Source organism: Rhinatrema bivittatum, chromosome 2, assembly GCF_901001135.1.
Source record: "Rhinatrema bivittatum chromosome 2, aRhiBiv1.1, whole genome shotgun sequence".
Lineage (NCBI taxonomy): Eukaryota > Metazoa > Chordata > Amphibia > Gymnophiona > Rhinatrematidae > Rhinatrema > Rhinatrema bivittatum.
Window position 1 is genome coordinate 406,296,269 of NC_042616.1, and position 21,981 is coordinate 406,318,249.

A 21,981-nucleotide genomic window follows, 5' to 3' on the forward strand; every position below is an offset into this window, starting at 1 on the left:
GGACAAATCACTCCCACTTCATCCGGAGACGACGAGACCCACCGAGTGATGTTGTGTGTTTTGGGTGTGGCTGAGTGAGAGGTGTTTATAGACGGCGTCTTAACCTTGCAGTTCACTGCACTTTGAAAAGGATTGTTTGCTCTTAGGATGGTGCACTTAAGATGGTGGACGCTGTTATGCTTTCATTATTGAGAAATTCTCTCGGTGCCTGCTAAGCTGTTTGTGAGGTAAGGATGGAGGGAAGTAGTTTGGTCAACTTGAGCTTTGTTATTTGAAAAGGGTTAGTTTCATTGTGTGTTTTGTTACAGGCACACATAAAGTGGATTGTATGATAAGTGGAATAATTAGAATATACCAGGAATTGCTGAAGATGTATTTGAGGTGGGTGTAAAATCTTTCAGTAATGTGAGGATGGATATTTGAGTTAAGGGTTGGTTTTATATGGTGTTTTTTATATTATAGGTGGTGATATAACTGAGAAGGTGTGCAACGGTGCCGGTGATTGAAATTGGAGGAAGTGTATTTTAGGTGAAATATAGCAGTTGTATGGGTTGGGGGGTGATATATGGTATTGTATTGTAATGTAAGATAACATCTGTTATTAATTTGTGTGAAGGTGCAATAATCTGGAGGGTGGAAGGCCGGTGGGTCTCGTCGTCTCCGGATGAAGTGGGAGTGATTTGTCCCCTGAGGAAGCTGCGGCGAAACGGGGATCCCTGTTGGGACGTTGTGAACTACTCCCGTGGAAAGAATACATTTAGGATTTAAGAATTTGTGTTAAGCACTTTAAGTGAAATATGTATGGTGCATCTATTAAAAGGGAATAGATGGGGTTTTAATGGGTGGGGAGTGTATGTGGATGAGTGAATGTAGAGGGTATATGTGTTTTAAATGTTAATACACTGCTGCTAAATAAATGGGTATATTTATGTATATTGGGTTGCACATGTTTTTGAATTATTGTAAACATCAGTGGATGTAATTAATAAAATGATAAAAAATTGATGTGTATGTATTATGTTAAGCACTGCTGATAAATGGTAATATTGATAACAAAATTGTTATGAGATTATAGTAAATTGTGAATGTTAATGCTATAAAAATGAACTCATAGGGTTCCCTATGTATGTTGTGATGTGATGAGTAGGGAGCTTGTACTCTCTTATTTTGTGATTACCATATCAGGTTAAACTATATATAGAAAGAGAGAAGGCCTAATTATCAATTAACTCCTAAAACTCAAATTAGCTAAACAAATCCCCAAACTCCAACTTAAATAACCTTCTGACTGAAAAGCCAATGAGTAAGGAGAATGTCATAACATGAAAACACAGTCATAGTTATTGGGCCTCTTGAGCTGAATAGGGCTCTGTTGTGGACGGGAACACCCATTTCCAAATATTGTCCCCTTTTCATTCCTCTCTGACCTCTGTAATGTGTGCACTTGTCTGGCACTATACCTTTCATTTTTTGGGACCCCACTGGCTAACCTGCTAGTCGTCCTCTTTGATTCATTGCATGAGTATGTGATAGAGGCTTTCCAACCTCTCATTTCCTGACTTTTGGACTTTAGCATGACAGAGAAAAGGATGTGTCCAAATAGCCATTCAGTCATATAATTTGAGTTATCTATCTAAATGCTTCTGAATATGGACCACAAAAAGAATTTTTCTTGCATACTCCACCATTTGTGGTGAGTTACAACATACCCCCATAATTCAAAAGCCACATACAGCATATAATATTGAGATGATCATCCTTAGCACCTCATTCTGGAAAACAAATACCTTAGCTAACCTTAATCAACTGCTCCAAAACCTTGTTGGAATAGGAAGATTTTTAAATGTTTCTTAAAGAGCTTAAGACATTCTGATCTGAGCCGTAGCTAGCCTATGGCTGATGTGGCCTCGGCCATATGTACTATCTACTAAAGGCACCGTCTCGCAAAAACTATCGGCATCCAGCCTCCTCTTCCCTTCCCCCCGCCCTGGCAGTAAATAGTAGAGATGTGCTTCAGGAAAAAATGTAGTGTACGGCTTCATTTCGGGGGGCCCCCGCGGGAATTTTGTTTTTCCCACGGTTCGGGGTTCCTGATTTTCAGGTTAGCGCTCACTAATGGGGAGTTAGCGAGCACTAACTCAAAAATGAATTTTTTCCAAAATTTTGGAAAAAATTCAATCCTTTTTCGGTTCTTCTAAACCATTTTGAATTAGGCAATTTCGTTGAAATTGACTATTTCAGGAAAAACGATTGCACATTCCTAGTAAATAGCAGCACGGCCCGCAGAGCCTCGAAAACAATCATTCTCCTTCCTCCTTCCTCCTACTGGGCCAATGAAGAACAGCATGGCCCATACTCCTGACCCCTCTCTGCCCCGCCCCAGCAATGAAGAGTAGCACTGCCCATAGGGCAGCAAAAAAATCAGCCTCCTTCTCCCCCAGTTTCCCTACCCTAGTAGTGCAGAGCAGCGTGGCCCCAGGGCCGGAAAAAGCATTGGTTTCTTTCTCCTTGTCCGTGCTTGGTAATGAAATGTAACGCAGCCAGCAAGGCCTCAAGGAGCAGCAAAGAGCAGCAGCAGTGTGGCCCGCACGATGCTAAGAAGCACTAGCCTCCCTTCCCATGCTTCAGCATACTTGGAGGCTAGATAAGAGAGTCTATGAGAGAGTACGTGTATGACGGAGGATGAGAGAGAGGTATTAGCTTGTGAGAGAGAGAGAGCCTATGTGTGTGTATATGTATGATTGAGCAAGTGAGAGAGAGAGGTATGAGTGTGTGTGTGTGTGTTTGAGCATGTGAGAGAGGTATGAGCTTGTGAGAAAGAGCCTGTGTGTGTGTGTGTGTGTCTGTGTGTGTGTGTATGATTGAGCATCTGAGAGAGAGGTATGAGCGTATATGTGTGTGTGTGTATGAGCATATGAAAAAGAATGAATAAACATATGTATATTTGTGTATAGTTGAGCATGAGAGAATGAACAAGTGTGTGTGTGTATGTATATGATTGAGCATGTGTGAGAGTATATGAGCATGTGTGAATGACTGAGCCTGTGACAGAGACTATGAGCTTGTATGTGAATATGATTTATTATGTGGCAGAGGCTGAATGAGTATATGTGTGTGTGTGTATGATTGAGCATGAGAGACTGCGAACGAGCGTGTGTGTGTGTGTGTGTATATGAGAGATTAAACAAGCATATATATGTGTATATGACTGAGCATGTGTGAAAGAAAGCATGGAGAAAGTTTGTATACAGCAATCCCCTCCTCATCTGGAAATGAAAATTTCCCAAATATGGACAGCAGGGGATTTTTTTGTATCCTTATTAGTTTTTATTATTGAATGATATTTGATGTATCAGCTGTTTTGAAATATTTTATTGACTTTTGGTAATAGATAGAGATACGAGCTTTTAATTATTGAATGTTCTTTCTATCCACTGTTTTGAAATATTTAAAATTTTTAATATTATGGTTTTACTATTTATGATCTGTGTTTCTTGATTTTATTGTTTGATGTTTTATGAGGCATGGTAGTATTTCTGTTTTTCCATAGTTGCACTGTATAAAGTCTGGCTTGTTGTGGTTTCCAGTTCAGTTTTTGTCTGCACATTTCTATTTACACTTTACGGTCTCTCTATTAGGAATTTGGTGAGGGTCTATCTGTGTTCTGCATGAGTGAACAAGGTTAGGTGCTCTGCTAGCTTGTAGTTTCTGTGTGGGAATCTATAACAGCCTGGTTTGTTCTGTTTTCTTAATAGGAGGTGTTTTGATATTTAGGGCCTGGTGTAAAATTTGCAACGTCATCTTTTCAGAGGTAGGATTGAATGCCAGCAGTTAGTGCTGTTTTAGTATGGGAGGTTTAGTATATTGTAATTGTCATTCCGTTTACTTGTGGCTTTCTGAGGGCCAAGCCTACACATAACATGTGCTACCACAGGCTTAATACCATATTGGCTCCAAGTGCCTTTTTTCTTTTACTTGTTTTGCAGGGTTTTCTAGTTAGAGCCACAGCAATGCATGTAAATATTAGGGATGTGCATTCGTTTGCGATGAAATAGGAAACAGAGACGATATTTCCTATTTTGTCACGTTTCAGGGGGACGCCAAAATGATAAGAAAACCCACAATTTTTTATGTGGTTTTCTTATCGTATTTCGGGGGGGGGGGGGGGGGAGAGAAAGGGCACATTAAAAAGAAAAAACCCTCCCCAACCCTTCAAATTTAATTAATTGCAACTCCCACCCTCCTGACCCCCCAAGACTTGCCCGACCCCCCCACCCCAAGACTTACTGAAAGTCCCTTGTGGTCCAGCGGGTCCCGGAAGCGATCTCCCCCACTCGGGCCGTCGGCTGCCACTAATCAAAATGGCGCCGATGGCCCTTTCCCCTTACCGTGTGACAGGGGCTATCGGTGCCATTGGCCGGCCCCTGTCACATGGTAGAAGCAATGGATGGCCCATGCCATTTTTTAGGTAAGTCTTGGGGGGTCAGTCGGGCAAGTCTTGGGGGGTCGGGAGGGTGGGGGTTGCAATTAATTAAATTTGAAGGGTTGGGGTGGGTTTGGGTTTGTTTGTTGTTTTTTTACAACCCCCTGTCTGCCCCCCCCACCAGGTGTTGGGCTTCGTTTTGGGGGGGGGTCCAGATGAAATAAAATCGGCCCGAACTACGGGAAAACAAAATTTTCCATGGTGGGCCAATAACGAAGGCCGAACCAAAAGGTTCGGCCAAATCGCATCTCTAGTAAATATAGTATAGATGTTGTTGTAAGTGTAGCCCTTTTCTCCAAGGGGCATCTCCTCAGAGGGTACACAAAAGAATGTATTGTCTCTTGGGGCTTTCTTTCCTTGCCACTGTGCCCAGGGGTGAGTTCTTTCTATGGGGGAAGCTTCTTCTATGGCCCAGGTGGAGGAAGTGACCTCTCCTTATGTTTCTGAGGATGCGAAATCAAGGAGACTGAACCAAGGATGGGTGTTCAAATAAAAAGTTTACTGATTCTTGTTAAATGGCAAGTCAATTTCCAAGTGTGGTAATTGTCCATACAAGGATCATTCTTTTACTCTCCCTGTGAAAGTGCTGATTCTCTGGTTCTGGAGTGAGTCCTGAGTCCCTTGAACTGGGGAGTGTGGTAGCTTCCTCCTGCTGGCCCCGAATGGCATCAGCTCCCTGGGACCTTTCCCCAGTCCTACCTGGGTCCCGCAGACTTCATAGGATGCCGCAACCTGCACCTGTCTCCTGCCTGAAGATCCTGGGAAGGGTCTTCTAAAAATGCTCCTCTGAAGTGTAGTTGGGGATTTTCCCCTTCTTTGTTCTCGTAGAGAATTGTCAAGAAATGGTGATCTGGCCGCTGGACCTGGGGTAACCTTCCTCAAAGCCCAGGCTGAATTATTTCAGGCTCAGTCCAACTCTGGAGCTGCTTTACTTCCCTCTACACAGCTCCTAACCAAGCAGGATGTGCACCGGTTTGATTCTCCCAAAGGAATTTGGGAAAGACTAGGCCTCTCCAGTGAGAAAGGACCCTTCACTCTAGGGCTCCTCTCCCAAAGAACTCTCTCCTCGACGACTCCTACAAAAACTCCCCTTGACCCTCTTCTAGCCAGTTCCACCTCTTCAGCTACCTCATGGGGAGGAGCTGCCAATTCCTAGTCCTATCTATGAGGAACTAGGGACATCTAGTGGCCTTACCCATAGGGGTGGCACATAAGTGATATTTTTAGTTCAGAATGTCCTTTTTCATATAAAATCTGAATAATATTTAATTTGGTGTGGGGAGGGAGGGACTGGGAAGGGGGTGACCCCAAGTAGTTGGATTGGGGGCCCATGAAGGGAACCCTGGTGCATGGCCCCCAGCCCAGGACTGACACTGCAGTGACTGGATTAAAGAAAGTTGAGGAGAAAAAAGATCCCCAGGAGTTATGAAAAAGGCTCCTGGTGTCAGGATCTCTCTACTGGTTCCAATTGAGTTGGAAGCCCAAAGGAGTTGGAGAAATTGTTGGCAGAAAATAAAACTCAAAGCCCCCTGCATTTAACAGTCTCCCAACTCGTGGCGTCGTGTGCTGTGATCAGGATGAGGGTGCATTTTTTCATTTGGCCATAGCTGTCACATGGCCTGGCTATGGCTCTGATTCTGATTAAATGGAAATTAATCGGGAGAGAAGTCCTGCATTGATATCACCCTCTCACGAGGGTATCACCTTCAGAGATGGAGTCTTGCGCCTCGTTTGACTGCTAGACTGCAGCGCGCACATTGGACAGTAGATTCTCAGCACAGAAGAAATGCATAAATGCACCTCGTTGTTCAAAGCTTTATGCACTATTGTTGCTAACTTCTATTTTAAGCACCAGAAAACAGGTAAGCTGAAGGAGTGATTCCAATATTGGAGTTCAGTGGTCGCGAAGTTGTGTCCCAGTCAATATCCAAGCCACCATGTTGTGAACCACCTGTAGGGCCTTGATCATCTTGGAAGAAAGTCCCACATAAACAGAGTTACAGTAATCTAACCCTGAGAGCACCAAATACTAAATACAGTCCAAAAATCTGAGATGGACAGAGATGATTTATCCTGTGGCAGTCAAAAAAGCAAACAGAATGTTAGGAATTATTAGGAAGGGAATGGTGAATAAAATGGAAAATGTCATAATTCCTCTGCATTGCTCCATGGTGAGACCGCACCTTCAATACTGTGTACAATTCTGGTTGCTGCATCTCAAAAAAGATATAGTTGCACTGGAGAAAGTACAGAGAAGGTTAACCAAAATAATAAAGGAGATGGATCAGCTCCCCTATGATGAAAGACTAAAGAGGTTAGGACTTTTCAGCTTGGAGAAGAGACGGCTGAGGGGGGATATGATAGAGGTCTTTAAATCATGAGAGGTCTAGAATGGGTAAATGTGAATTGGTTATTTACTCTTTCGGATAATAGAAGGACTAGGGTGCACGCCATGAGGTTAGCAAGTTGCACATTTAAAACTAATTGGAGAAAATTATTTTTCACTCAAAGCACAATTAAGCTCTGGAATTTGTTGCTAGAGGACGTGGTTAGTGCAGTTAGTGTAGCTAGGTTTAAGAAAAGGTTTGGATAAGTTCTTGGAGAAGTCCATTAACTACTATTAATCAAGATGACTTAGGGAATAGCCACTGCTATTACTGGCATCAGTAGCATGGGATGTACTTAGTTTTTGGGTACTTGCCAGGTACTTGTTGTTGCGCTGGAGGTGGACCCTTGGCCTGGCACAGGATTGGTACGGCCCTCTGAGGGATCCTAGAGGGCGCTTGCCGCCAGTAGGTGGAGCACACAAGGAGACAGAGGCAAGCTGGAACTTCACCAATAATGGCCCGGGGGCTCCGTGGGTTAAGCCCTTGGATTCCCAGGCTGCCTGGGCTTAGGTGGGCCTCTGGGGGTCTCCTGGAGAGATGGTGGAGAGGTGAGCCCACAAGGAGTAGAGGTGCGCGGCTGATGGTGAACAGACGAGTTAGACTGGAACAGAGAGTACCAGAGTCCATGGGTACGAGGCAGGAACTGAAGGTCATCCAGGCAGGGTAGGCACTAGGCAGCACCTAGTAGTCTAGCTCGAGGAAGGCCGCAGACAGTGTCAAGGTAGGTGGGCCTGGTGGTCTCAGGAGAAGCAAAGAGAGTGTCCGAATGGAGCGCAAGGGTCAAAGCCAGGGTATCCATCCGAGGATGGTCAGCCAAAGCAAGGGTCAGTTCCAGGTATCAGTCTGAGCATGGTCAGGGGCAAGCAGAGGTTAGTTCCAGGTATCAGTCCAAGTGTGGTCAGAGGCAAGCCGAGGTCATTACCGGGTATCAGTCCGAGAAGGTACAACCTGGGTTGCAAGTCGTGGAACAAACTAGAGATGTGCATTCGTTTATCACGAATTAGGCAATTTCACATGGTAGGAGCAATGGATGGCCGGCGCCGTCTTGTGCTCCTACCATGTGACAGGGGCCGACCAATGGCACCGGTAGCCCCTGTGACATTGTAAGGGCAAAGGCTATCGGTGCTATTTTGAATACTGGCAGCCGACGGCGCGAGTGCAGGAGATCGCTCCAGGACCCCCACTGGACCACCAGGGACTTTTGGCAAGCCTTGGGGGGGAGGCCCACTGGTAGCCCCTGTGACATCGTAAGGGCAAGGGCATTGGCGCCACTTTGATTCGTAGCAGGCCCGACAGCATGACAGCCCGGAGAGAGAGATCGCTCGCTGGACCCCGCTGGACCACCAGGGCTTTTAGTAAGTCTTGGGGAGGGATCGGGATGATGGGGTGGTTTTTTTTCTGATTTGGATTTTTTTTTTAATTCGTTTTTCCGGGTACGGGTAGGGTTTCAGCTTCGTTTTTGCGCCTGAACTGAAACCGAATCCAGAAAAACGAAACTCATCTCTAGAACAAACTGAGGAATGAAGGAACACAGGAACAGGCGCTGGAACACAGGAAGGTCCAAGGGAACACAGGGGCAATGCAGGAACACAGGAACAGACACAGGAACACTGGAACAAGCACAGGAACTCAGGAACAATGGAACAAGCACAGGAACACGGGAATACTGGAACAGGCACAGGAACTCAGGAATGAGGGCGGCAACTAGCCCACACAATGTGATGACCCGTTTGCCAAGGCAAGGAATGGAGGGCTGAGCCCTGCCTTTTATGCAGGGCTCACGTGACGTCATTGCTGGGTGCCGCAGAGTGGTTTCCCACCGCAGCGCCTTTAAAGGTCGGCCCTGTGTGCGCGCACCTAGGGGCCGACTGCAGGAAGGCATGGTGCAGGCCTCTCTGTGCCGTGATGGATGCGGAGCACCGGAGCAGGAGGGAACCGGATCCAGAGTTGAGGAGGCCGAGGAGCTAGGAGCTCGAGGGCACAGACATCTAGCTATGACTGCGGGAGGGACTGGGGGAGCAGTTGAGACTGGAAGGTGAGCAGGGCCGGTCGCAACCCTAGCGCGGCCATGGTGCACAACACTTGTAGCCTGGATTGGCCACTGTTGGAAACAGGATGCTGGGATTGATAGACCCTTGGTCTGACCCAGTATGGCATGTTCTTATGTTCTCCAAAGCAATCCCAATTTAAAAAATGAGGCCTTTAAGATGCTTAGAAGGGCAACCAAAATGATAAAGGGGATGGAACAGCTCCCCTATGAGGAAAGGCTGAAGAGGTTAGTGCTGTTCAGCTTGGAGAAGAGACGGCTGAGGGGGGATATGATAGAGGTCTTTAAGATCATGAAAGGTCTTGAATGATTAGATGTGACTCGGTTATTTACACTTTCAAATAATAGAAGGACTAGGGGGCATTTCATGAAGTTAGCAAGTAGCACATTTAAGACTAATCGGAGAAAATTCTTTTTCACTCAACTGCACAATAAAGCTCTGGAATTTGTTGCCAGAGGATGTGGTTAGTGCAGTTAGTGTAGCTGGGTTCAAAAAAGGTTTGGATAAGTTCTTGGAGGAGAAGTCCATTACCTGCTATTAATCAAGCTTACTTAGGGAATAGCCACTGCTATTAATTGCATCAGTAACATGGGATCTTCTTAGTGTTTGGGTAATTGTCAGGTTCTTGTGGCCTGGTTTGGCCTCTTTTGGAAACAGGATGCTGGGCTTGATGGACCCTTGGTCTGACCCAGCATTGCAATTTCTTACGTTCTTATGTTCTTATATGTAAGTGTAATGATAGATCATGTTCGTAAATTATCCCCAAATTTCTTACTTAACTAGCAAGAGATTAGAGCTGTGTAAGCCACCCGAGATGGGCTGACAGTGTCCTACCATGAAACTCTTACCAGTTGTGTTCTACTTGGTGAGACTATCAGACCTCAGAAAGAATTGTTCTCTGCTACATGTGCATGATGCCCAAAAGTTTTAGAATAAACACTTGAAAACTGATTGATGAAACACAGTGTTGTTGTGTAATATTCTGCCTAGCATGTGATGATTTTTTTTTCCATTGATTTTCTTCTGTCTTATTTTATTTTTCAACTGGCAATTTTCTATCCTGCTCTTTTGAGCTTCCAACCCAATCAGAATGTGTCCCAGCTGGGCCTGTGGCACCATGAGCTTTCATTCATAGCTGTCCTGGAGCTTCCCCTGGTTTTTTGTTGTTGTTGTTGTTTTTTTTGTTGTTTTTTTTAAATTCTTTATTTATTAACTTTTCCAATATTTTACAAACCAATTCCAATTCATAACAGAAAATAAAGGATATGTCACTTCCAACATTTACTTATTACAACAGTTCTCCAAAATATTTTTCTATTGACAATATCCAATTAACCAGTCAATGACTCTTATCTCAGGCTATAGAATATGGGAGTTATATAATACAATCCAGTTTTAAAAGGAAAACATTAAGTAGGGATGCACAAGACGTCTGCTGTACATCTAGTTATGTTTCTGGGGATGATGTAAGATGCTTTTTAGAATCTATTAACCTAGCTAACTGGTCTGGAGCAAAAAAATATTACATTCATCTCTTTTTTACTAGACATTTACAAGGGAAACGCAATAAAAATGTATATCCTAATGAAATTACTTCTTAACGTAAAGCAAGAAAATTATTTCATCTTTGTTGCGTTATTAGCGCCAAATCTGAAAATATTTTAATATTCAAATCATGAAACTTTATAGGATATTTTCTAAAATATATTTTCATTATTTTGTTTACATCAAAACTTGTAATTAGAGAAACCAATAACGTTCCCTTAGCCATTACCACCAAATCTGAATGCTCCAAAAAATTTGTCAAGTCATCTTGGAACGGTATATTGAAATCTCTATTTACCCTTCTAGAAATAGGCAAAAAGTAACGTGTTTATAGCTGGCATATCAGAGTTTGTGAAACCCAAAATCTCACTAAGAAACATTTTAAGTGAAATAAATGGATTTTCTCCTACTATTCGTGGAAAATTCAAAATACAAATATTTAAACTTTTGGCGTTATTCTCCAAAGTTTAAATACGTCTCGCCATTGCATCTCGTCTTTAACTAGCAATGCTTTAAATTCCTGAGTTTTTTCATCTTTTTTCTCAAGTTCAGAGATCTTAGTACTTGTAGTATTCAATTTCTCCCGAATTTCAGATATTTCCTGATGTTGCTTATTGTTAGCGTGGTCTAACTTTTTATAGGCAATACTCATTTCAGATTTAAAGCCTACTACCAAATCCCAGAGCCCATCAAGGGTCACCACAGGGGGACGGCTCGAGTCACCGCCGGTCGCGCCGACTACCTCACTCTCCGCCGTACCTTCTGCATCTCGCAGACCGGGTTCCATGAGGTTCTCTCCGGGTCGCTGGTTTAAGCTCAATGTTCCTACTCCTCCAGTTTCTTCCACTCTCTCCACTAACTCCAGAATGGAGTTTTCCTCCGGAGGTGTCAGGTTTCGTGACGCCTCTCCTGCAATGCTCCCCTCTGCTTCAAGTACGTGTCCGGAAGTGAGATGATTTCCCAGACCTTCTTCGAAGACTTCGCCGTCCCCTCTCTGTGCCGGTGGCCTCCTGAGATCGGGACTCAGTGACGCCTCATCTAGGGGCATGAGAGGCTCTCCCCCGCCGCTCTGCCCAACAAGTTCCTCGGCTCCTGGATCTTCTTCAGCAGGTACAGACATAAAGCGAGTAATTTCAAGTTGGATAGGTGAGGGTAAAGGCTCCGTTGGGTATACCCTCACCTTACCCTTAAATTTAGGTGGCATATTAAAGCTTTCCAAAGAGAAAATACTTGAAATTGTAATTCTGATCTTACAGGCATCTGACTTGTGCTGCCATCTTAAACCGGAAGCCCCCTGATTGATTGCTTCTCCTGTTTTTATTCCATCTTCTCTACATGTTGAATCCAGCACAGGCCAAGTAGTTTGTGCTGGATCCTGAAATCAATGTGCTCTTGACAGAAAATAAGTGTCACCAGTGAGCAATGGTTGGGACTCCCTCCTTCCAAAAGGCAGCGATCACTGACTCTACAGCAGGGATGGTCAACATCAGTCTTCAAAGATCCACAGACAGGCCAGGTTTTCAGGATATCCACAATAAATATGCATGAGATAGATTTGCATGCACTACCTTCATTGTATGAAAATCTATCTTATGAATATTTGTCATGGATATACTGAAAACCAGATCTATTTATGGCTCTTGAAGACCGGAGTTGACCACCCGTGCTCTACAGCAGTCTAGAACAATACTCAAGTTTCCTTCTAGGTTTGGGATTCACCCTATTTATTTTCCTTTTTTCATTCATTACAAAATAATTTTCCAAAAATTTCTTAGATATTTGATTGAAATAAAAAACAAATACTTTGTTATTCATTAAATGTAATGTAAAGTTTCACAGTTAGATGTGAGCTAAAGATGGTAGAACTCATTTTGGTCATATTTAGAACTTAAAAGCCAGAGTGATGGCTACCGATGTACCATATGATACCAGCATGCTAAATATTTTTTTTATTAGTGTGATATATTGAAGATAATGGATCATATTTAGAACCTTCCAGAATTTTCTGTTTGCTTCATGGCAGAAGAGAGAAAACTTTGTGGTGTTCAGGTCTTGAGGCTTAGAGCTAGTAAACAGCACAGACCTGTTCATCCAATAGAAGAGCTTTCTTAGCTATTCCTATCCACAACCATAGAACCTTGACCTTGAATTCTTTGTTTATTTTATTTTTTTAAGGATGTTTTGAAGACGACCAGCTATTACGCACAATTCATAGTAAGGTGAGTCTTCATCCAGGGCAACCACTATTTCTTTTGCTTTCTTTTTTTTGCTCTGCTCCCCACCTACATTGTTACTTTCATTAAAATGTACATCTAGAGTGCATGAAGTTGTATTATCTGCATCTAGGCCCAGTTCCCTCTTTTAAGGGCCGCCAGATGACTGAATTGTATTGGACAGGCTGATCCAGTCCTGATTTTATCCCCACTGAGTTCATGGACTTGTAGTCCTCGGTTTTTTTTAATTGCTTGGGGAGGGGGGGAGGGGGTGGTTCGCATGAGATGTTTAGGGTCTTAAGAACTACAAGTCAATAGATAAAACTGGGTAAAACTAGGACTGCATTAGCCTATTCAGCAATAATTCAAGCAGCTGCAATTCTACCTGTGCAGTTGCTCCCTTCATTTCCTACCTAGCTACCATTTATCTATTTTGGGGGTTTCACATGTTGGGGAATATAAACTCCAGGGATTGGGGGACAGAATGAGTGCACAGGATGGGTGCAGAGGACACAGAGTGAGGAATAACAAGAGATGCGCTGGATAGTTAATACACTAGGTATAGAAAACATGGAGCGAGCAATGATTTTAGAGGGCAAACATGGGTCTTTTGTTCATGGTCAAACTTCTATCCTAGTATGCAGCAGTTTATCTTGTTTTTCTGTACAACCCTAAATTATTTTCTAAAATGTTTTCAAGGTCAGAAAATGTCTTGTAAAACATCTACAATATTTCAATAAACTCAAGTGGTTTCACTGTATCATGTTCATGAAATGTAATGAATGAGAAGCATTTCCTCAGGGAGAGGTGCATGGTCAGGTTCACTGTGATCAACCCAGAAGGACCAAGGATTCTGCTACCAGCCTTCCTCACTTTTCTCTCCCTCTCATCCCTCCAGGTCACCATGGTTACAACTACCTTTCTGGCTGTCTTGGGCCTCCTTGTTTTGCCAATACTCGTTATTGGGGCTCCCTCCAATGAGCCTTCAACTGAAGAACCCCCAATGACCTCAGGTGGTTGTCGACGGTGCTGTGACCCTATAGATCCCTCTGCTCCACCCACAGATGCTCGGGCCACCACTAGCCATCATTCCTTGCCATACCTAGTACCAGAGGTCCGTCCCTACATCAACGTCACTATTCTGAAGGGTAATTTTTTATTACACTAACTCATAATGTGGGGGCTTCTCTGTTTTTAAGGCTGATGTCATTAAGCATAGGAAGGGATAGTGGACCAAGGAATGTTAATTTAGACTTATGTGTGTTAACACTGCAATTTCTACCTCTGATGAGAGAGAGAGAGAGAGAGAGAGAGACTATCTATAAGGTCCTTGTAGTAGTTAGCTATTTATGCTACTATAGGAGGCCCACCTAGTAACTTGAGATGAGGTTTTGGTAGTAGTGTAGGGGTTAGAGGACACTTTGACATGCAGAGTGAGATAGGGAAAGGAACAGTGCACTCTTGTGAAGATTTGATATCTTTTGGAGTGGGAAAACTCACACAACGATGAGATTTGTACAATGTTCTTTCAACCTAGCTTGATGGACTCTCTACCTGGGTAACATCAAGCTAGGTGAGAGAACATTGAACAAATCTCATCGTTGTGTGAGTTTCCTCACTCCGAAAGACATCAAATCTTCACAAGAGTTCTCTTCGTACGTCTCACTCTGCTTGTCAAAGTAGCTCCTAACCCCTACAATACTACCTAAACCTCACCTCGAGTTACTAGGTGGGCCTCCTATAGTAGCATAAATAGCTGCTATTCTAGGATGCCACCTTCAGAGTCTCTGTCTCTCTCTTGCTCTCGCTCTCTCTCTCTCCCTCTCCCTTTCCCACATCTCAGGCCCTTCCCCAGCCTAAAAATGCCCAAAACAGAATTTGCAAAAAAAAAATTACAATTTGCGTTATGGGCATATCACATTACATTGTACAGCTTAACACTAATGAAAAAGGTGTAGTTATTTTTGGTGTTAAAACCATACAATATCATGTGTTATGGCTTTGCACTTTGTGAAGCCAGCCCACTTTTACAAAACTCCCGCCCCAATCCCTTCCCTTTTAAAAATTAGCATCACACCATGCATCATGGTGCTTTTTGCATGCGAAAATGCCTTTAATGCATGAGAAAACGCCATAATGCGAGTTGGAAAATGACCCTATGAGGTGGATAAATAGTGATATTGAAATTTATCCGGCTAACTTTAGACTTTCTATTCACTGTCATCCCCTATTTCTTTCTCCCAACAGGTATGAGATTTAGGGGTCACCCTAGACCATCAAATTAACCTTAAAAAAATTCATCAATTCAACATTGAAAGAAGGTTTCTTCAAGATACACACCCTAAAAAAACTAAAACCCTTGCTCCATCTCTCTGACTTTCGCACGGTCCTACAAACCACCATTCTTTGTAAAATTGATTACTGCAACTCTCTCCTCCTAGGTTTACCCAAAAACTCCATCCACCCACTTCAAATTCTGCAAAATACTGCCACCCGGATCCTTACCAATACACGGAGTAATGAGCACATTTCCCCTATCTTAAAGGATTTACACTGGCTCCCTATCGCCTCCCGTATCTAGTACAAAACCCTCTCCATCATACATAAAGCACTTCACAACACCAATATGAGATGGTTCAGTGACTCTCTGCTATTCCATTCCCCCTCTAGGCTGACCAGAAACCAATACCTTGCCACTATACGTACACCCTCCCCCAAACTCACCAATCTTGCAACATCTAAAGCACACGCGCTCTCCATTGCCGGCCCAGCCCCTATGGAACTCAATGCCTGCAAATCTACGTCTGCAACCTTGCCCAAAGATCTTCAAGCAAAAATTAAAGACATGGCTGTTCACTCAAGCTTACACCTAAGCTCCCTCTTCCTCACTATAGCCCCTCAACTACTCAGTTTCCCCTCTGTACCCGCCCATTATACCTTTCCTCCCACCATTTGTACAATATCCTCATCCCTTTAAGCACCCCCTCCCTTTCCCTTCATTGCTGCCCTCTCTAACCCATTAACCTTATTCCATGTTACTTATTCCATGAAACTTAGTCTTAGTCATGTAGCTATAATAGGTAACTTAGCTCTAGTCATCTTGTAAATTGTATATATATATATATATAGCCTCTTTTGTATTACATTTCGTTATTGTTCATATTTACAGCCTATTTAGTATTACATTTTGTTATTGATCTTTTGTTATTGTTCTTTTCATGTTTCCTGTCAAGTGCTAATTTAGCGTAGTTCTCTGTTTATTGTAAACCGATGTGATATACCATTGAACGTCGGTATATAAAAACAGTTAAATAAATAAATAAATAAATAAATAAATAAATAAAGTTAGCTGATTATCTTATCTGGCAACCTTTAAACTTATCCAGGTATATTCAGTGACACGGCTGCGCTACTGAATATCCTGTCTACATTAGCCAGATAAGTCTTTTCCAGCTAACTTATTTAGCTGGCCATGTCTGAATATGGACCTCCAAGCATTCTGAACATGTTTTATTTCAGTTTTGCTTTGCAACTGCTAGAACACTGTACACCAATAAGTTATTCATACAATTAATAAGCAAAGTCATAAGAATTCATTGTTAATAAGTAGGGTTGTCAAATCTGGTTAGTCTTGTGTAGGGCCCCGGGTTCATTATGATTCTGAAGCTGCAGGAAAGCTGGCAAATCCAGCCTTTTCTATTGCATTCTCCAGCTTGCGCAGAATTGTCATGGGAGACTGTGGGCTGAAGCATTAGCAGTGTCAGCAACAATGGAAGTGGTTCTCCTATCTTTCCCCTCCTCTCTCCTCCCCCTATGTCCTACCAATCTCAGATTGTTAGAAGGAGGAGGAAAGCCAGCAGCAGTGCAGGGATTAAGGCTACTTCCTTCCCCTTCTGCTGCACTTTGAGCTGCGCAGCACTACTGTTAGGATCCTCGGCCGTGTGAGACTGTGAACGGGTCCCCTCACCTGGACGGGCAGGAGGCCCGTGCTGGCTCCCCCCGTCGCCATCTCCCGCTGCAGACACCGACCGCCACTGCAGCAGCCTGCTCACACGGTGCCTCCACATGTTGCACTTCGTGTCTGGCCCCCCTAGGCGCACGCACGCACTCACCTCTGCAGGGAATTTAAAGGGCCAGTGGTGGGAAAGTTCCTCCTGGCCCGGGAAGATGACGTCAGGCATAGTGGGTATATATACTCTACCCTGTTACCACCACTTCGCCTCAGCAACGGGTCCTGCTCATCAATTGAGTGCGAGTTGTCTGCGTTCCTGATCCCTGCCTTGGTTCCTGAATTCCTGATTTCTGTCTTGTCTCTTGCTCCTGACTCCTGGTTCCAGCGTTCCTGCTCCTTTCCTCCGGTTCCTGCCCTGCTCCTCGACCCTCCGGATTGATCTCTTGGTTCAGACTCTGCTTCGCCTGACTTTGCTTGCCCACTTCCTGCCCTGACCTCTGGCCTGTTCCTGATTCCACTGATCCGCTGCCTGCCATGACCCCTGACCTGTCCGACACTGCCTCAGCTTCTAGTCCTCTGGTTCCACTCCTTAAGAGACTCATGCCTAAGACCTGCCAGCCCCGGTACCCAAGGGCTCAACCTGCGGAGAACTCGGGCTGGTATAGGTGAAGGTCCAGTTGGGTCATCTCCTCCTGAACCGCCTCCTGAATACAAGGGCCAACAGAGGTCCTTCCCTGGTGGCAGCAACAACCTCGTCTTGGCTCAAGGGCCCACCTTCACAACAGGTTGCTGAGGCCTTGGACTCGGCGGACCTGACTGGCCTGCAGGCTTTTCCCGGACTGGGCCAGAGACTGCAGCAGCAACAACAGTGCCTAGATATGATGGCCGCCATGGTGGAGTGGCTGATAAGCTGCCTGGATGCCACCACGGTGACCAGCGCTCACCCTCCTGCTCCAGCAACACCATCCACTTCTGCTGCAGCTCTTCATCTACCAGCACCTCCTCGCTATGCTGGAAACCCCCGGCAAAGTTGCGGGTTTTTAAACCACTGTTACATGTACTTCTCTCTGCAACCGACCTAGTTTGTTAGCAACAGTATCAAGACAACACTCATCTTGTCGTTCTTGTATGGAAGGCCCTGGCCTGGGCCTCTCCCCTGTGGGAGCTCAGAGACCCTTTGCTCCAGGGTATTCCCCATTTCGTACAAACATTTAAGCAGGTCTTCGATGAGCCTGGGCAACAGACCGCGGTGACTTCTGACCTCCTCCATCTGCGTCAGGGTTCATGCCCGCAAATAAAGCAGGGTTCAGGCCAGCAAATAAAGCACTCCTAACCATCCCTTCAGTTAAAACAGCAAGACTAACCCAAGTGAGGGAAAGGGCCTTATCATTAGCAGGACCCACAATTTGGAACACAATGCCTCCAGAGATCAGATTACAAAGTGATCTCAAGGCATTTAAGAAAAGTTTAAAATCATGGCTTTTTAAACAGGCATTTTACAAGGAGACGGGAGAATAGAAATTACTCAGGAATAAGCAGATAAGCACCGACACACAGTAATTAGGACAATACAGTAGAGTAGTCTATGAACCCCACATCACAACTAGCATATTGATAACACTATGTATGATAAATTTACCCGTAAAAGTACTTTCAGTACGCTCGGTCATGATCCACTTCTCTAAAAATTATTTTGTCTAATGATATATTGTAACCGAACCTTTGACGGCACCTGTTAGAATGTACTATAGTACACTTTTACCTACATTAAATATGTGCCTACATGTAAACCGTTGCGATGGTATATAACTTAGCGACGGTATAGAAAAGATTTTAAATAAATAAATAAAATAAAATATGCAATGGAGTTCCACTCCCTGGCCTCAGAACTGGGATGGCAAGAGGATAGTTTAAGAAGCATCTTCCTGGAGGGGCTATCCTCGAGAATTAAAGACAAACTGGCCGCTCAGGGAGTGCCTGAGGACTTGGAGGACCTTATTGATCTCTCCAATCATATTGACCGATGACTCCAGCGGCACCTTCATGAGGTCAAGCCTGATCATAAGGCAGTGCCACTGGCTCTATCCTTCTCTCGGCCTGTGATCCCATCTCCGCCTACAGAACCTGGTCTGTCTTGGGGAGAGGAGTCTATGCAGCTCGGTTGGACCTGACTTACTCCGGAAGAGAAACAGCAATGGTGGTCTTTAGGGTTGTGTCTTTACTGCGCCGGCAAGGGGCATATGCTAGCACAATGTCCCGAACGACCTGGAAACTCCAGAGCCTAGGAATCAGCGGGGAGATGACAGTAGGCTACACCAATTCAGCTCCCCAATGCACCACACCTGTGACTATCATTCATTCCCATGGTGCCTTCTTGACCCAGGCTCTAATCGACTCCGGACCCGGGGGGAACTTTATCCTCACAGACTTGGTCAGCCAACTGGGCATTTCCATGATACCTCGAACACCATCACTGGTGATTTCCTCCATCCGTTGGGATCCCTCACCCAGATGGATTACCCACATGACCACTCCGGTGAGGCTACTTACCAGTATCTTCCATGAAGAAGAGATCTCCTTCTTCATCCTGGAGAAGGCTATATATCTGGTGGTTTTGGGCCTACACTCCCCCCCCCCCCGCATCAATTGAGAGACTTTACAAATAGCCACCTGGAGGTCTCGCTGGCACACCACCTGTCTCCAAGATGTGCCTCAGTCTAGGCTCCTCTTGGCCACTACTTCGCTCACCTTGCCATCACAATACACTGATTTTGCAGACGTCTTTTCCAAGGAAAAAGCAGAGACGCTACCTGAGCATTGCCTGTTTGACTGCACCATTGACCTCCTCCCAGGCACCATGCCTCTGAGAGGGTGAATATACCCCTTGTCACTGCCAGAGACCCAAGCCATGTCCAAATATATACAGGAGAACCTTAACGGGATACATTCGTCCTTCTACCTCGCCAGCTGGCGCTGGTTTCTTCTTTGTAGCTAAGAAGGACAGGTCTTTACGGCCCTGTATTGCCTACTGCAGATTGAATGCCATCACCAGGAGGGATCGGTACCCATTACCGCTTATTCCAGAGCTGCTGGATCACTTTCAGAGGGCTAGATTGTTCACAAATTTGGACCTCTGAGGGGCTTATAACCTCATACGTATAAAACCAGGCGATGAGTGGAAGACCGCCTTTAATACCAGGGACGGCCACTATGAGTATTTAGTGATGCATTTTGGCCTTTGCAATGCCCCAGCAGTCTTCCAACACCTCATGAATGAAGTCTTCCGGGACATGCTCCACTCTAGTGTTATTGTGTACCTGGATGACGTACTAATATACTCCAGGGATCTGTCGTCAAACCGCCGAGAGGTCAGGTGTGTACTCCAGCGACTGCGAGACCATTAGTTGTTTGACAAACTGGAAAAGTGCTTGTTCGAGCAGGAGTCTCTTCCTTTCTTGGGCTTCATCGTCTCAAACACAGAATTCCATATGGATCCTGAAAAGGTCTCCAGCATCCAGGACTGGCCACAACCGACAGGACTTCAGGCTCTACAACAGTTTCTAGGTTTTGCCAATTTCTACAGGCATTTTATTCCACAATACTCACCTCTAGGTTAAAGCACTCTTAAGCCTTAACCCGTATCCTCTATTGTATATCTTAATTTATTTCCATCTTTACTTCCTTCCAGCTATATAAGCTTCCAAGTTCTTTACCCTTGTTGAATGTAACTTGCATTATTCATTTCTTTTTGTTTAATTTTCTTCAGTTATGCTACAGTTTACCCTTGTTAAATGTAAACCGATCCGATATGGTTATTACTATGAAGGTCGGTATAAAAAAGTGTTAAATAAATAAATAAATAAATACTCCTACTTGGTAGCAACCCTTACTGCACTCACCAAGAAGGGAGCCAACCCCAAACAATGGCTGTCCGAAGCAATTACGGCCTTCAACGACTTGAAGAATGCCTTCCTATAGGTTACATGTCTTTGACATCCTGACTGCCCATTTCTCAACAGACTTCGTGGTTGACTTGTCCCCGTCGAGTGGCCACCATGTCATCTGGGTGTTACGTCCCTGCCCGCGGACTTCATTCCATGGACAGGCCCTCACCTTCCTCCTCTGCTGGGCCCAGCGCTGCTGCTTTCATCGCAGCCCGGACTGCCGCCAAGCCGGGCTGCTCCTCTTCGCGGCTGGGGAAGCCGCTGGCTGCCTCTTTCCTCCTGCGCGGCTGGAGCTGCGCCGCTGAAGCTCCCTGTGGAGGAATCCCCTTGCTGGGATTCCCTCCTCCTCTGCGGCCTGAACATGGCCACTAGACTCCTTCCTCAGTGGCAGGGAGCCACCACCGCTGTTCTCTTCATCTTCGAGGCCGGACCCTGCTCAGCGCAGCTCCTCTTCAATCGCAGGAGCCACCTTCGGCCTTCTCCATGCTTCCAGGATGTGCTGCAGGCCTTAGCTCCGCTCACTTACCTTCAGGGCTCCCTCTAGGGGCTGGCCACGTGGCTTTCTCTTCTTTTTAAAGGGCCAGAGTCAGGAAACTCTCCTGTACCCTCCTAGATGACATCTTCAGGTCTCTCTCTTCTTGGTCCTGCCCTATAAATAGGCACTGATTCAGTTCCTCAGTGCCTTCGGATGGAGTTACACCAAGGAGTTACGACTGCTCCACAATCCATCCTCAGAGTTACACCATTTTCGGAGTTACGTCTGCTCCATAATCCACCTTTGGAGTTTCACCCTCCATGGAGTTCCACCACATCCATCATATGCAAAATTTACACAAATATGCTACCTAATTGCTGTAGAATTGCAGAAACTTTGCTGTACAATTTTTTAATTCTTATCGCAGAATCTACCCTTGAGCTGCCACAGGAAACTGGGGCTGTGGTCTTATTCATGACGGTTTAATCTCATGATTCTGAGGGCAATAATGAAAGTCCTGTGAGTAGATAAAATAGCTTTTTAGCTGCGGAACTTGGAGCTTTCATTATTGCTCAACCCGTCCATGGGTAAAAGAGTGCATGTTGTTCAACAACATGGCACACTTTGCCCATCTTGAAGGAGGCAGAGAGAGGGTGGAAAGGGAAACTATATACATATGTTTGATTATTCTGGCACAATCTCTGTGGGCAATTTTTCCAGGAGCAATAATCAAAGCAAAAGCCTGTGCAGACTTTTGCTTTGATGATTGCTACAAAACCGTATGTCAAAAAACCTACAGCATTTGCACCCATGTGGGAATGTTTTTATTATTGTCCTGTTAATAACATAGTAAATTAGGACAGATAAAGATCAAAATGGTCCATCCAGTCTGCTCAGAGAGTTTTTTGAAAGGTAGTGGCACTGCCACTCCAGG

General features: G+C 44.7%; 1 protein-coding gene across 3 annotated transcripts in view; it reads left to right on the forward strand.

Moving 5' to 3' along the window:
- Positions 1-21,981, forward strand: part of C1QTNF6 (C1q and TNF related 6) — a 70,153-nt gene that overhangs the window by 32,297 nt on the left and 15,875 nt on the right. For 2 of the 3 annotated variants that reach the window (XM_029590061.1, XM_029590062.1), the window contains exons 2-3: positions 12,639-12,682; positions 13,575-13,824. In XM_029590061.1, the coding sequence (XP_029445921.1) occupies positions 13,581-13,824 (244 nt within the window). In that variant the 5' untranslated portion in view covers positions 12,639-12,682; positions 13,575-13,580. The remainder of the gene's footprint in view (positions 1-12,638; positions 12,683-13,574; positions 13,825-21,981) is intronic. The other variant, XM_029590063.1, reaches the window with a different exon arrangement.